Here is a 17,682-nt window from a genome sequence, read left to right as displayed (position 1 = left end):
GTCTGGGCACAAAGGAGAAGTGACCATTTGCTTCTCCTCCCTCCCTCTCCCTCTTCTCTCTCTCTTCCCCTCCTGCAGCCAGTGGCTTGATTGGTTCAAGCATGGCCCCAGGTGCTGAGGATAGCTCCATTGGGCCGGGTGCATCAGCCTCAGGAACAAAAAATAGCTAGTTGATTTAAGCATCAGCCCAAGATGAGGTTGCCAGGTGGATCCTGGTCAGGGCATATGTGGGTCAGGGCTATCTCCCCTCCTCTCACCAATAAATAAATAAATAAACAAACAAGTAAATAATGTTATTTCTCTATGTGATTGTTTTGAGGAAAGCAAATTAATTTAGATGTACAAACTCAGCCATTATTTTTTAAATCAGTAATCACTTTTCTTCTAAATATTACATTTATAAAGTGTTATACCAATTCACTTCAAAATAATTTCTGCTATTTCAATAAGTAAATTTAATGTGATTTTGTGAGAAAACAAATATATAGTATCTGATTAAAATTAGTCTATCAACACATTCAAGATGTATTAAGTTCCAAGAACAGTATTGGAAGATAAATATCCAAAATGAATGATACATGATAAGTATGTGAGGTGATAGATAAGACTGAATAACCTTAATGTGGTAAACAATTTCACAATATATATAATACATATAACAAATCATCATGCTATAAATCTTATCCTTACACAGTGTTTTTGACAATTATATCTCAGTAAAGCTGGGGGGAAAAATGAAATATACTGTAGCCCAGAACTAATGGCAATAAATAATTTCTTTTTTTTTTTTTTTACAGAGACAGAGAGAAAGTCAGATGGACAGGAATGGAGAGAGATGAGAAGCATCAATCATCAGTTTTTCGTTGCAACACCTTAGTTGTTCATTGATTGCTTTCTCATATGTACCTTGACTGTGGGCCTTCAGCAAATTGAGTGACCCCTTGCTTGGGCCTTCAGCAAATCAAGTAACCCCTTGCTTGAGCCAGCGACCTTGGGTTCAAGCTGGTGAGCTTTGCTCAAACCAGATGAGCCTACACTCAAGCTGGTGACCTCGGGGTCTCGAAACTGGGTCCTCCGGATCCCAGTCCAACACTCTATCCACTGCGCCACTGCCTGGTCAGGATAATGGCAATAAATAATTTCAAATCAAAGGAAATAAAAAGAAAAGAAAAACAAAACAAAATGAATGAGACATGCTTTTTTTCAAAGGACTATAAACTAGAAAAGAAAGGAGAACACATAAATCAATCAGTATGTTACAGAGAAATAAAAGTAGATAGGGGAGTGCTAAATGATCTGGGAGAAAAACCACCAAAATAAAAACCAGAGAAAGAACTGTAAAAAAGCCAGGATGAGAGATATTTAGAATGGCCTTCAAGAATAGTTTTTTTGAATGGCCATTCATTGCTTAAGGAGATCATAAAATACAGTGTGTCCATAAAGTCATGGTGCACTTTTGACCAATCCCAGGAAAGCAACAAAAGATGATAGAAATGTGAAATCTGCACCAAATAAAAGGAAAACTCTCCCAGTTTCATACCTATTCAGTGCAGTTCGATGTGGGCTCACACACAGATTTTTTAGGGCTCCTTAGGTAGCTATCCCGTATAGCCTCTACAGACTCCTCACTGACTGATGGCCTAACAGAACGGGGTTTCTCCACCAAACTGCTGGTTTCCTTCAACTGCTTATCCCACCGAGTAATGTTATTCCTATGTGGTGGCGCTTCGTTATAAACACGCCGATATTCACGTTGCACTTTGGTCACGGATTCGAATTTAGCGAGCCACAGAACACACTGAACTTTCCTTTGTACCGTCCACATCTCGAATTGCATGGCCGTGGGCTGCTCCGCTGTATACACGGTGTTACCTCATCATCTGCACATGCTGCCACATCATCCTACAGAAACTGGGAGGGTTTTCCTTTTATTTGGTGCAGATTTCACATTTCTATTGTCTTTTGTTGCTTTCCTGTGACTGGTCAAAAGTGCACCATGACTTTACGGACACACTGTACAATTGAATACGACAGTTCTACACTCAAATTCCAAAACTCCCTTCCTTGTCCTGTGATTGTTCATTGTTTCTTATCCTCTCTAAACTTCAAAATTCTAAAATAGCAATGCTTAACTTACTGCCTCCATGGTGTAGGAATTAAATGTGATAATTTACATGAGGTGTAGTTGTATGTCTAATAAATGGTAATCATTATTATAGTTCAAGCAAACACTTATTTAGATTCTTTTAAATAAGGTTATTTGATTTAAACACTAAAAGTCTGGTTTTAGTACCTGGAAAAATGAAGAAACCAGCACAAAGAAAAATAAAGACAAAAACCTCCCATCTATGCAATAACAAGAATTTAAAGTTTTTACACCACATATGAAGGCTTTATGATACAGAAATTAATAAGCAGCAGAAACCTGAAAGAAAATGTATTATAAAAATTAAAAGCTAAGATTTAAAAAGGTGATCAAGAGTAATTTAATCATATGAATAATTAAACAGAAAAGAGAGTATGAATTTAACCAATTCCACTATAGAACAGCACCAACTTCCTTCTCAATCTACAATACAATTTGCATTTATGCTTATAAAAATAATCTCAAAAGTAATTTCCAAAAATTACTGGGCAGATCCCTATGGTAAGAACATTAAAAAAATTCATAATTAAAAAAAAAAAGTCAGCCATATATACCCATTGCTCTAACTAATTATACTTCATTCATCTATAATTTCTTAATGCTTATTCACATGCAGACATAACTCTTATACAATTTAAACAAGGCATTGGTACAACTCTGAAATTATGGAGATATGGCCTAAGAAAAATTTAAAATCCTCCTGGGAACACTTAGCAGGTATATCCTTAGTGAATAACTGGCTAAAGTCACATAAAAGGAATTAAAAATCCTTTATCTTGACTTTATATTCTTAAAATGTAACTTATATTGAAGAAATATTTCTATGTTAATCTAAACCTCAAGAAAGACCTAAAGTAACAAAGATAAAGTGCTATAACTTAAACAGGGTATGAGACCAAAGATAATAAAATTAAGGACAGTAGACAATCTCTAACTCAATTCTCTCCACACTCCTCATCTTTGTACTTACAGAGCAAATCTTTTAATTGATAGAAGATACTTTAATGAAGAAAATGTTTCACACAATACTACAAAAAATTTATATTATATTAAAATTTGTCTGGCTGACCCATATGTATGTGGCTAATTACTGGATATAGTCTATGATCTATTCTAAGATATATCAGATACAATGTATAAGACAAAGTTATTGGCACCTTTGTAACGATGTCTGTCAGCAGACTTTAGTAAATACTTATGTCCTATAATCAAACATATATTAGTTTCTCCCTGAGTCAACTAAGCTAAACAAATTAGAAGCTAAAACAATGAACAAGCAAAGAAATTCATACATTCAAAATCTAAAGCAAAGATCAAAGACCAACAGAACATCTTGCTAACTCTTTTAAAGTTATTGAAAAACAAGTCAGTTTTTTTAAAGTTTAAAGGTAATTGGGGTAACTAATGAGACATGGCAACATCATTCATTATAAGTCAAGTAAACAGATACCACTAACCTATTAGTACAGTAAAACTTCAGCCTTTCATGTAAACATCATGAACATATTATTTATAACGTGAATTCAAGTTAAGGCTACTATTCAATGTTAACCAGATCTTGAGATAGACAATACTAGCATGTTTTTAAATTGTCACAAGAGGAAACATTAGACTGAATCCTAAATTCAGAAAGTTAACTCAGTAAAACAAACAACATAAAAATTAACTAAACAAACAAAAAATAAAATAAAATTTCATAGAAGACAAAAACATAAAAACAGAAACAAATTTTGTTACAAAATTGGTCACCCAGTTAAGTCTAGACTACATATTTCATTCATGAACAGTTTTTTCAAAATTCATGGTTTTTAAAAAATTTGCAACAAGGAGGCCCTGGCTGGTTTGCTAAAGAGTAGAGCATCCTCCAGTGAGTGGATGTGCGGGGTTCAATTCCCAGTCAGGCCAAACAGGAGAGGTGCCCATCTGCTCCTCCACCCCACCCCTTTCACTTTTCTCTCTTTCTGCCTTCTCCCCTCCTGCAGCTCAATTGGAGCGAGTTGGCCCCAGGCACTGAGGATGGCTCCATGGCCTCCACCTCAGATGGGCAGAGCATCACCCCCTAGTGGGCTCTTGCCAGGTAGATCCCTGTACAGGTGCATGCAGGAATCTGTCTCTGTCTCCCCTCCTCTCACTAAATTAAAAAAAAAAATTGCAACAAGGATAATACAGTCATCTGAAAGTGTCATAGATCGGGTTAAAAAACCAAATTGCTTTAGAGCCTTTTATTCTAGTTATTTTCTCACCAGGTTTATAAATTCAAGACTTTTTCATAAAAGGTTGTTAATTATCAACATAAAATGGGTTTTTATTTTATGTTAATTATACTATTTGCTAAAAAATTAACCAGCAGTGCCACCAAATGTCAAAACTCAAAATTTTACCAAATAATGAGGTCTTGTTTATGAACATATGAAACTATCAGTTTAACTTACTCTTGAAGCATAGATAAATACAAATTCTATTTCATCTGTCTATGCTGAATTTTTTTTTTAATTTTTTTGCATTTTTCTGAAGCTGGAAATAAGGAGAGACAGTCAGACAGACTCCCGCATGCGCCCGGCCGGGATCCACCCGGCATGCCCACCATGGGGCGATGCTCTGCCCATCCTGGGTGTCGCCATGTTGCGACCAGAGCCACTTTAGCGCCTGGGGCAGAGGCCAAGGAGCCATCCCCAGCGCCCGGGCCATCCTTGCTCCAATGGAGCCTCGGCTGCGGGAGGGGAAGAGAGAGACAGAGAGGAAGGCGCGGCGGAGGGGTGGAGAAGCAAATGGGCGCTTCTCCTGTGTGCCCTGGCCGGGAATCGAACCCAGGTCCTCCGCACGCTAGGCCGAGGCTCTACTGCTGAGCCAACTGGCCAGGGCTATGCTGAATTATTAATAAGGATTTAATGTATGTCAGAAAAACACTATTAAATGGCCTGATTTCATATTTTCGATACAGAATAATTCCACATGTAATTTTATATAACCTAAAGATATAGCATGACCACATTTTATCAAATTCATAGAACTCTTATCTCTACAGAACCAAAAATATAAAAATATTTCTGTAAGAATAATTTTCCTGAACTAGTGTTGCCATACATGCACTTATAAGAATGTCTAAGGAAAAGAACAAGGCCAAAGGGGGAAGTATTTCCACCCTGGAGGAAGCCTGTGGATTGATAGCAGGACCAAAAAATAGGACATACAGAAAATGAAATAATAAACAGTTAAACGCACAATTTCTCTAATTCTATTTTCACTGAATTTTAATTATTAAATCCATTATACCCTTTTTAAAAACTAGTATCTTCCCTACATGTTTCACCCACAATATCAGCATATATGCTGAGAAAGGCAACACTATATTATATGGGGGAAAACAACTCTATTATCATACAAGATTAAAGTCTATTTAGTTTTTACCATTAAATATGTCAAAGAGAAAAATTTATAAAGTTGGATAATACATTAATTTAATAATTAAGTAATTTATACCATTTGTTAGACCAAAGACACTTTTGAGAACCAATAAAGGATATGTGGTCTTATAAAGAAACATGCAACAACATACATACAGTCAAACACTTTTTTTATTTTATTTTTTATTTATTATTTATTTTTTTTACAGGGACAGAGAGAGAGTCAAAGAGAGGGATAGATAGGGATAGACAGACAGGAACAGAGAGAGATGAGAAGCATCAATCATCAGTTTCTTGTTGCAACACCTTAGTTGTTCATTGATTGCTTTCTCATATGTGCCTTGACCGTGGGCCTTCAGCAGACGGAGTGACCCCTTGCTCAGGGATCTTAGGTCCGAGCTGGTGAGCTTTTTTTTTTTTTTTTTTTTTTTTACATAGAGAGAGACTCAGAGAGAGGGATAGACAGGGACAGACAGGAATGGAGAGATGAGAAGCATCAATCATTAGTTTTTTGTTGCACATTGCAACACCTTAATTGTTCATTCATTGCTTTCTCATAGGTGCCTTGACTGTGGGCCTTCAGCAGACTGAGTAACCCCTTGCTTGAGCCAGCAAGCTTGGGCTCAAGCTGGTGAGCTTTTTGCTCAAACCAGATGAGCCCTCGCTCAAGCTAGCAACCTCGGGGTCTTGAACCTGGGTTTTCCGCATCCCAGTCTGATGCTCTATCCCCTGCGCCACCGCCCAGTCAGGCTGGTGAGCTTTTTTTGCTCAACCCAGATGAGCCCACGCTCAAGCTGGCGACCTCAGGGTCTCGAACCTGGGTCTTCCGCATCCCAGTCCGACGCTCTATCCACTGCGCCACCACCTGGTCAGGCCAGTCAAACTCTTAATGAACAGTTTGGAAAGTTTAATAATGCAAACTGTGAGTCTGAATGCTGTGATACTCACTCCTGAATTAGGGCACTGGCAGAAAGTAAGTATGAGCCCCTTGTACCACACCTAGATCATGCTAACGTAGACTTCCTGTTGACATCATTACTTGGTAAAATAACTTTAATCCATTTTCTATATGTTAACCTGGAATTAAGTACTTACATTATGAAGACTATTTTTCTAGGTAATTTAGACAAAAACAAGAGTAGAGATCAGGCCTTTCATTTAGGAGATGAGGAAATAAAGGCCTGTAAACATTAAGCCAGTTCGGCAAACAGGTTACTTTACTGTCAGAGCTGAGACTAAAATTAGGTATTTATATTTCCAGTCCCATTTTCCTCCCAGTTTTACTGAGATAAAGACATACGTTAGTGTGTGAGTTCCAGGTATACAGCGTAAAGGTTTGACTTACATATTTTGTGGAATGAATTCCACAATAACTTTCATTAGCATCCATCATCTTATATAGATACAATAAAAAAAATCTTTCTCTTTGTAATGAATACTCTTAGGGTTTATTCTCTTAACTTCCTTATATATCATACACGAGTGTTAGATATAGTCATCACGTTGTACATTATATCCCTTGTACTTAAATGTTTACTGAACAGTTCTCTATGCATGACTGAAATATCACTCGCGCTCCACAGAATTCCCAATAAATTTATTTTGCATTACTAGTTACAGGTATCATGCTGAGCATTTAAAAATTTTTTTTAGTTATTGAATTTAGGGAGAGAGGAAGAGGGGGAGAAAGGGAGGGAGGGAGGGAGGAGGGAGAGAGAGAAAGAGGCAAGACCATTGATCTATTGTATGTGCCCTGAATGGGGATCAAACCAGTGACCCCTGTGCTTCAGGGCGATGCTCTAATCAACTGCGCTATCTGGCCAGGGCCATGCTGAGCATTTTACATGGTGAATCAGTTAAGGTTCTTTCGATGAAAGGAGTAGAAACTAACACTGAATAAAGGGAGGAGAGGAGAAGAGAGTAGGCAGGAAAAGAGTAGTAAGTAGGATCACAAAAGCAAAAGGAATCCCTGCCAAAAACCTGGACAGTTTCATGAATCTAGGTCATAAAAACTAATTTATTATTTTCATGAGGTTTTCTTACAGCATTAAATAAACTGCAACTTGAAATCTTGTGATGCTCTGCTCAAGCTTCAAACCCTGGGAGAGAATTCAATTTGTCTACTATAGATGACCTGGCCTATCCCCCAACTAGTAGAAGCCAGGAAGCCTTGTTTGACAGTTTTACCAAAAGCGTGCACAAAAGAATTCCCCCAAGAGAAAATGGGTTCCTTGCCTGTTGGACCTCAAAAGTCAGGCTCATGACCACAGTTTAATGCTGGCACTATAGAAATACTTCCAAAAGAATGTGAGGATATACAAAGCTTCACCATACAAGCAACTGGTACTGTCTATCAACAATACAATCACAAAATCTGCCATTTGTGTGCACTTTAGAACTATATCTGAGACATACATACCATTAAAAAAGAGAAAATATAAAAAGAGAAAAAAGCTTTACACTGATTTTACGTAGCTTAGAAAGCAGGACTTTTAAGGGAGTTCTTTTCAGACTGTATTAGAAGTATAATATATGAATGCTCCTGAAAGTATGTCAGGTGGGGATAATGAGGTCTAGCGCACCCTTCTGGTGACAGAGAAGCCTTGGCTCCAGCTGGTCATCTGAGGAAACAGGACTGCGCTCCTGCAGCTGCACCACTGCTGGTAGTAAGAGCAGTTATAGTAAGAATGTAAAGCACCCACTCAGAGCTGAATCACTGTTGGACATCATTTGTAAAATGCTCCCCCCTCCTCTCCTTCTACCTCCTCCACCGCCTGTGAATCTTCCCCCCTGCGGAAGCTTCAGGAAAGTTAAGTTCATGCTACGAAGACCATCAGAGGAGCTGCTTTGAAATAGGGACCTCAGTGTAAACAAAATCCTAATTTTCTTTCTTGTTCCTAAGTCCCTTGATGTCAAATAAACATTATCTTGCAGAGATCTCTGAACTCTGTTAATGTCCAATGACGCAACAAGGAGCAAGATTCTAAATTAAGCTATAATATGCCTATTTAAAGGGGTAAAAATGGATGGCAAGACTAAGGATAAGAACATTCTGAGGGATCAAGAGAAGGGGAATGTGTCTACCAGAAGTCTTATAGGCCTGTATGGCTGGTCAAAAGAATGGGACAAAGACAAATAAATTACACAATAAAGAGTAAAATGCAATAAAGGAGGAACTCATCCTATTCAAAATACAGTCTCCGATAGTCACAGAACAGATTTCCAAAGATATGTTGCCTGGAGTCTAGAGTTCACTTTTACTCGTTTTTGTAGAGCTAAATGTTTTGTTTTCATTAGAAAACTGGTAAGAAGAGACTCTACCTGTATGTTACATCAGTGGGTGAATTTTTTTACTGTGTTTTTCAGAGCAATTTTTTTTCTGATCAAGTACAATTTAGAGATAAAATACTATTTCATACTATTTTCCCATACATAACAGAGAAATGAATAAAGTATACACATCGAAGACAGAGATAAACCTCATCCCAATTCTTACTTAACACTGTCCAGAAGTTCTGACTAATGCAGTAAAAATAAAATGGTAATAAAAGGCAGTCTTTAAAAAGCAGAAGAAATTAAGGTGTAGTGCATAAGAATAAAAACTTTGACACTAACTAGACCCAGGTTCAAATCCCTGTTCCTACTTACTAGAAAAGTGACCTCATTTAATTGTTTTACCCTTTCTAAATCTCCTTCATAAAGTTGTAAAGATTAAACAAAGCAATACATGTGCAATAGTTATAATGTGCCTAGCATACAATAAACAGTAAATAACCTGTAGAAATTATTGTTGTGAGGTATGTTATAACTACTTGTTAATGGCAGTTCCATGCTATAAGCCCATAAACTTAAATGAAAAGTGGTAAAATAGGTCAACCCATTGCACAAGAGATAGTAAAAAAACAAGAATTTCTCCAAATATCAGCAATATTCTGTCAGAAATCTATAAATATAGAAATGAAATTTTAAAGTATCAAGAAATAACCTTTACAAGAAATAAAACAAGTATGAGTTAAAAATGATCAAAACTGTATAAGATACATAAAAGAAACAATGAGTAAATTTAGATATTTAACATGTTCCTGGATAAAGACTATTATGAATATCAGTTTTTCTTAAGTTAATTTGTAGGTTTAAGGTAATGTTGATCAAAATTCCAAAAGGGTTTTTCTTAAAAACCAAAAAATTCCCCAAATTACCTTCAAATATATCAGATCAAGAATTCTAAATCCATAATTACTAATATAATGTGGTATTGTAAAACAGAAAGAAAGTAGAAGAAACCATGATTCATATGCTATAGATTCATTCTCTAGTATATATAAGTTTAACATATCTTGCCTGACACAGTGGATAGAGAGTTGACCTGGGATGCTGAGGTCCCAGGTTCAAAACTCCCAGGTCGCCGGCTTGAGCATGGGCTCATCCAGCTTGAGCGTGGGAAATAGATGTGACCCCATGGTCGCTGGCTTGAGCAAGAGGGCATTGGCTCAGTTGGAGCCTCTCGGTCAAGGTACATATGAGAATGCAATCAATGAACAACTAAAGTGCCGCAACTATGGTTGATGCTTCTCATCTCTCTCCCTTCCTGTCTCTCTTTCTCTCTCTCTCCTTCTCTCTCTCTCGCACATGTGTGCTTAAAAAAAAAAGAGTTAAATGTATCTTAAAGATAGCACTATAAATCAGTGCTGGAGGGAAGGTACAGCCATTATATGACCCTGGGACTTTGATTAGCTACTTTGGCAATAAAATAAATAAATTATATTTTCACCTCAAATCAAACCTCAAAATAACTCCCATACAGATCATCCTTACATATGAAAGGGTGACGGAACAATAGACAGGCGAGCAGGAGAGGGAAGGAAGGGGGCGAACCAGTAAGAACTCAAAATGAGACAAAAATAGTAACAAAATTAAAACGCTGACCTCCTGCCCAGTGAGAGACCCAGGGGTCAAGGAAGCGAGCTGAGTCTCACCTGCTCCTCCCACGCCCTCTTCTCTCTCTCATACGCGTCCTTCCTCTTCCGCTCCAGCTGCTCTTTCAGCACGGCGGCGCGGGCGCTGGCTTGGGCCTGGAAAGAACAACATCACTTACCAGAAAGAAGGGCAGAAGGGTTTTTTCAGGTCTATAAAGATGTTTATTGATTAGTCAAAGAAGGAGTGTAAGTGTGTGTGAGTGTGTGTGTGCGCGCACACGCACGGGTGTGTACGTGTGTGTATGTGTGCACATGGTGATCCAGCATAAATATGTAAGCTCACTCGCTATTCCCAGCACCTGACCTAGGGCTCCACAAACAGTAGCTGCCCAATAAATGTGTACTGAATGAAAATACAAATGTAAAACTTAAACTATGATTATTATACATGAACTTTACTTTTCTTCACACAAATGAACAATTATAGTTTTCATTTTTAAGATTACTATTTCCTGCTTTTTAAGATTGCTTGTGTGATAGTTTCATGTATTTATGCCATGATTTCATCAAATTGCTTTCCATAAACATGATATAAAGAGTGAAAAAGCACTATTTTTCAGAAACAAAGTGAATAAAGGGGAAAGTAAAATTAACACAAGAGAATAAGGTGACTGAACTATAAAATATTTAAGAATACAATTCTCTATCTTAAATTTCAATATTCTCTAGCCTGACTGGTGGTGGCGCAGTGGATAAAGCATCAACCTGCAATGAATGCTGAGGTCGCTGGTTCGAAACCCTGGCTTGCCTGGTCAAGGCACATATGGGAGTTGATGCTTCCTGCTCCTCCCCCTTTCTTTCTCTCTCTCTCTCTCTCCCCCCTCTCTAAAATGATTAAATAAAATCTTTTTAAAAATTCAATATTCTTTAAGAAAACCATTTCTAGTCTATACCTTAAGGGCTTCAACTTTTTTACGCCTCAGGTCAGCCTCCTCACTTCCTTGTCCTTCAGAATTATCAGCTTCTTTCTGTAAAGTAAGCAGATAAGCAAACCACTCAGGCTAGAACCTCAAATTCAATGCAGAGCTCTGCGGAAGAGAATATGAATAAACTAACATCTAAATATGTAAAACAGCAAATTATTCAATGTTACTTTTTTTTTTCTCATAGCTGTATGTGAACTCTTCCCAACTATCAACTCTTATGGATGATGAGGAAAAAGATAAAAAAGAAAATGATAGGAAATGTACCATTTTATATGTCAATGGGTACAACTTATATTTTCGTCTTAGAATTCCTCTGGAACAAATATAAGGTCTTATCTATTTTAAATAGGATTTACTTTATTCCTATGATCATAGTATGCTGGTCTTGCACTTTTACTGTCTTAATCAGATTTTATTTTGTGTTAGTGTCACAGCATTTTTAATCTTAATCTATCATATGTCACTCAATTACTTTTTTAAAAATTGATTTCAACCTGCCTTTTCACCACGAAGTTTGGCTCTAATCTGTTGGCGCTCATTGAAATTCTGCAATCTTATTTGTCTCAGCCTTGCAAGATAAACCTACAAAAAGGAAAAAAAAACACAACATTTTAATTTAAATGAAAAACTACCAACATTTTTTTACTGCTAAATCATTTTTAAATTAAAGAAAAAGGTTAATCTCAATTACAAGAAATAAAAGCTTTGAAATCCGGTTAATGGAAATGCAGTATTAGCTTTCAAGTTTTTAATTTAGATCAACTTATTTCTGAAAAGAAATACACTGTAACGGCAAATTTTTAATTTTAGCAAAAGAAAAGGAATTGAACTCAGAATACTGAATAAGTTAGGGAAAAATTATGACACAGTATATCAGTCAAAAAAATATTAACGGGTCCCTACAGACCTACAAAATCCTCAAATAATTGTTAAGCATTTAAACCATGCAGGAAAGGAAGGCAATAAACTCAAAAATGGCCGTGTGACGGAGGTAGCGAGCATGCGGGAAGCATACCTCTTCCTCTTTGTTTCTTGGCTTCCCTCCTCTTGAAGAGCTGGACCTGCCTCCATACATAGCTGCCAGGTTTTGCAGGATTCCCTGTTCATCATTTAATGTACTAAGTTTAAAGAATGACTAAGGCTACATCAGCATCTTACCTAGGAATATCCAGGTGGCACTTCATTTCTTTTGGCTAATACTCATCATTTATTTCTAACTGATAAACTAGTAGCAAACCCTGGCATTTTCCGGTATCAATTTAACCAACCTATTCAGTGACAACAGAAGGAAGTAATTAAACCCCACGCACAATTATTTGAAACAGAGGCAAGCTATGTTTTTATTAGTCATATAAGTTAATAGGTTTTCAAAACTGCTTTGGAGGTTAGCTGAACCCCAAATCAAATTTTTTCTCTACAGAGGGCCAATCATTTCTATATACGTTTGCTTACATACTAAACACACACACAACATATGTAAACTATTTGAACTTTAACTCTTTGCATTTGGGCACATCCTATTCCTATACTACAAATGAGCATACCTAATCAGAAACTGATTCATTGTTTAATATAGTTTATTATAGATGAAATAATACATAATAATTATCCTATTTAGAAATTACTATCCTTCAATAAAAGTATTAGATTGTTGAATTATCCATTTTTTCATCCTCCAGCATACAACTACGCTTCATGTTCTTCCTAATTTTAAAAAATCCTCAGTTCCACTGCCCCATCTAATGTCTTTTTTATTAACTTTTTTAAAGTGTACTTTTTATCTTCATCGCCTCCATTTTCCTGCTTGTCATTTATTTTTTAACCCATTACAGTCTGGTTTCTGATCCCACTATTACTCAAAATTTTCTTAAGTTATCAATGTTTCTAGTTTACAATTCAAATAGACCTTTTTAATAGAAAGAAAAAAACAAACAAACCACTGCAAATTAGTTTGTACTAAATCTACTTAATTTACATAAGTATTTTTTTCTCTCATAAAAATCATATATACCATATTTTTCGCTCCATAAGATGCACCTGACAATAAGACACACCTAAGGTTTTAAGGAGGAAAATAAGGAAAAAAATATTCTGAACTAAATGGTGTGTTAAGATATTTAATTAAATATCATATTTTTTCACTCCATAAGACGCACGGGCATTTTCCCCCTCCACTTTTGGGGGGGGGAGTGCATCTTATGGAGCGAAAAATATGGTAAATCATTCATAATTCTACCATCAGAGAGACAAAGTTTAAGGATATTACCTTTCAAATTTCCCTCTATGCCTATGTATGAATATACACATTTATAGTTACAATTTTGGAATTTTACTGTATTCTGATTTTTTTCACTTAATATTAATAATACTCTGAGTCTCTTTCTACATTCAATATCTTTAAAAACATAATTCTTAACTGACTACATAATATTTGTAATATTCCATTAATAGTGAATTATAATTTACACATAAAAAAACTTCTCTTTAGGTATTTAAGACCGCACTCTCTCCTAGATCCTCTAGTCTTCACTGCTTTTCACAGACTTTCTCTTCCTTGGCTCACTGCTAATGTCAATATTTTCTGGAGATTCATTCCTGGCCCCTCTTTTCCTTTCATCTCCAAGCTTTAACATATGTTGTCAATTCCCAAATCTAAAGCAACCTCACAGTCCTTTCCTCTTGAACTTCTGTGTATATAAAATTGACATCTGGACAAGTCCTTTCTTATGTAGCAAAGCTTCCTCAAATAATATATAGACCTGATTCTAACATTCTTTTTACTACATAATCTTATTCCTACCTGTTATTGATCACAATTGGACCCAAGTCAGAAAGCTGGGAGTTAGTTCACTCTCTCTCTCATCTGCCAAATACAAAAGACTACCAAATCACTAATTCTACATCCCAATAATTCCATAATTTACCCCTAATTTCTTCCTTAGCTCAGGCTCTTTTCTTTTGAGTCCTGAATGTTGAAAATAGCTTCCTAACTTATTTCCTTACCTCCGGGCTCAACCCCCCCAGTCTGTTCTCCACAATACAGTCAGAGTAACCTTTCCAACATTCTTACACATTGAGCCCCACGTAAATCCTTCAATGGCTCCCATTAGCTTCAGAATACATTCCACATTCTGTTGAACAGTAAATAAGGCATCTGTAGTCTCTACTCCACCACTGCTCAATCATAAAGCCTACATTCTAGCCATGACTACTTGCAGTTTGTGGACTATACCATGATTTCCTCATCTTCTTAAAGTGCCTAACTCATCTTCCAAAATACAAAGCAAACATTTCCTCCCTGGAAAGCCATGTCCACACCTCCTTTAGTGAGTTAAGTGTGACTTACCATACCACTTTTTATGTATACCTCCTGCAGTGACACTTATCAGAGTGGTGGAAGGGCAGCATACCACGATAGTTAAGAACGTGGACTATGACAGACTGTGAAGTCTGTCCATTCACACATTTGTCAGTGCTATCTATCCACTGCAACCGTCAGCAAAATTACTTAACTTGCTGTAAGACCAGCATAATACCACCTATTTCATGGATGTGCCAGAACAAAAAGGATTATTACATGAGCATGTTCTGCCTTTCTCCCTTCCAGCCTGAAAAAGGGCTTCTGCCCATTCTGTTCCTTCCCTTCTTCAACATCTTGGTATTAGCTTATCAGTTATCTGAGTTTTGGGGGTACAGGTGAGGAGGTGAGGGAAAACAAGGAATAGGCAGGGCTGGACAAAAATATGAGGTGAACTTTGCAAAGATATATGGGAATATCTACAGTTACAGGAGACAACTGAGTATTGCTGGAGATTAAATCATCTTCCCTTCACGGTATTTGAAAAACACAAGTAAAAAAATCTGAGTTACTTTGAACTAACCTTTTTAACATGCTAGTTTGAAATATTAAACTTGAAAAGTGCAGGAATGTTCTGTGCATCATTTTACCCAGCCTCTTCCAATGTTATCATCCTGCGTAACCACACACACTATCAAAACCAGGAAACTGGCACAGGTACAAACCATAGAGACTGATTTCACCAGTTACACATGCACACATTTGTGTATCTGTATCAATGCAACTGTATCACATGAAGCGCTTGGTGTAACCACCACCACAATTAAGACACTTTACTATAACACTTCCTAGCCATATTCATTACTCCCATCCCTGACACCCATCAACTATATATTAACCTGTTCTCCATCTCTATAATTATATTTCACAAATTATATATATATGGAACCATAGAATATGTATTCTTTTGAGATTAACTGTTTTTACTCAGTATTATTTCCTTGCAGCCCATCCAAAGTGCTGGATGCATGAATCAATGGTTCACTGCATTTTACTGGTACATATTATTCCATGGTATGAATATAGCATAATTTGTTCATTCATTCATCCACTTTAGTACATCTGGGTAGTTTTAAGTTCTGGCTATGAAAAGTAAAGTTGCCAAGAACACTCAAATATAAGTTTCTAAATCATGTAAATTTTCCTTTCTCTAGTACATATGCTCAAGAATGGAATTATGTCCTCTAGGTGAGGTAAATCTATTTTTAGTTTTAAAAGGAACTGCCAAACTATTTTGCAGAGTGGCTGTAAAATTTTACATTTCTACCAGCAATATATGAGTGATCCAGTTTCTCCAAATCCTTGCCAGCATTTGGTCTTAGCATTATTTTTTTTTTTCACTTTCGCCATTCCGATAGATGCATAGTGATACATTATTGTAGTTTAATTTGCACTTTCCATATGGCTAATGATATTGAATATCTTTTCATTTGTTTATCTGCCATCTGTAGATAAAATGTTTAGCATGTTTTTTGCCCATTTTCTGAGCTCTTGAGTTTTTAATGTTGAATTTGGGTGGTTCTTTACATATTCTAGAAATAAGTACTTTGTTCAATATAGAGTTTACAAATACTTTCTGCCTATCTGTAATTTGAATTTTCTTCCTCTTAACAGGGTTTTTGCAGAGCAAAAGTCTTTAATTCTGATAAAGTCCAGTCTATCAAGACTTCCTTTTATGAACTGTGATTTTGGTGTCGTTAAAAACTCTTTATCTAGTCCAAGGTCCTGAAATTTTCTTCTTTTTCTAGATGTTTTACAATTTTTTGTTTTACATTAGAGCACACTTTGAGTTAATTATTTTATAAGGTGTGATGTTTAGGGCAAGGTTCACATTTTTGCCTATGGATGGATGTCCAATTTCTTCAGGTCTACCACTGAACAGGCAATTCCTCCTCCGCTGAACTGCTTTTGCTTCTTTGTCAATAATCAGTTAACATATTTGTGTGGATCTATTTTTAAGCTACCCATACTGTTCCATTGATTTATATGTCAGTCCCTCAGCCAGCATTACACTGTTTGTAGACTGTAGCTGTAAGCCTCGACATCAGGAAGAGTCATTATTCCTACTTCATTCCTCTTCAAACTTTTTTTGGCTGTCTTAAGGCATTTCTCTTTACATATAAATTTTAGAAAAAGCTTGTCTGTGTCTATAAAAATGTTTCTGTGATTTTACTAGGAATCACATTAAGCACATAGATTAGTTTAAGAAGATTTGCTGTTTTTACTACATTGAGTCTCCCAATTCATGAAAATGGTATGATTCTCCAAATGTTTAGAACTTCTTTGATTCTATCAACATTTTGTCATTTTAAATCACACAAATCCTACATGCTTTGTTAGTTGTTTTTTTTCCCCCACTTTCTCTGGAGTAACTATAAATGGTATTGCATTTTTAAAGATCAGTTCCCACTTGTTTCATAGAAATTCAGTTGATTTTTGTGTATTGATCTTGTATCCTATAACTATAATAAATTGTTTTTAGTTTTGGGAGTGTTTTTGTAAAATCCTTGGAATTTTCTATGCAGTTAGTCATGTTGACTGAAAACAGCAATACTTTTATTTCTTCTTTTTAAATTTGTATGCCTTTCATGTTTTTTTTGACTTTCTACAATAATAGAACTTCCAGTACTACAGTGTGTCAGTAAAGTCATGGTGCACTTTTGACCGGTCACAGGAAAGCAACAAAAGATGATAGAAATGTGAAATCTGCACCAAATAAAAGGAAAACTCTTCCAGTTTCACACCTATTCAGTGTAGTTCAATGTGGGCTCATGCACAGATTTTTTAGGGCTCCTTAGGTAGCTATCCCATATAGCCTCTACAGACTCCTCACTGACTGATGGCCTACCAGAACGGGGTTTCTCCACCAAAC

General features: G+C 36.3%; 1 protein-coding gene across 7 annotated transcripts in view; it reads right to left on the bottom strand.

Moving 5' to 3' along the window:
* NEK1 (NIMA related kinase 1) overlaps positions 1 to 17,682 on the bottom strand; it is a 162,938-nt gene that overhangs the window by 48,712 nt on the left and 96,544 nt on the right. For 6 of the 7 annotated variants that reach the window (XM_066279324.1, XM_066279363.1, XM_066279373.1 and 3 more), the window contains 4 exons: positions 12,468 to 12,551; positions 11,947 to 12,034; positions 11,420 to 11,490; positions 10,527 to 10,622 (listed from right to left, as the gene is read on the bottom strand). In XM_066279324.1, the coding sequence (XP_066135421.1) occupies positions 10,527 to 10,622; positions 11,420 to 11,490; positions 11,947 to 12,034; positions 12,468 to 12,551 (339 nt within the window). The remainder of the gene's footprint in view (positions 1 to 10,526; positions 10,623 to 11,419; positions 11,491 to 11,946; positions 12,035 to 12,467; positions 12,552 to 17,682) is intronic. The other variant, XM_066279381.1, reaches the window with a different exon arrangement.

Source organism: Saccopteryx bilineata, chromosome 1, assembly GCF_036850765.1.
Source record: "Saccopteryx bilineata isolate mSacBil1 chromosome 1, mSacBil1_pri_phased_curated, whole genome shotgun sequence".
NCBI classification, from domain to species: Eukaryota; Metazoa; Chordata; class Mammalia; order Chiroptera; family Emballonuridae; genus Saccopteryx; species Saccopteryx bilineata.
Note: the sequence above shows the minus strand (reverse complement) of the source record. Positions and strands in the feature narration are given on the sequence as shown.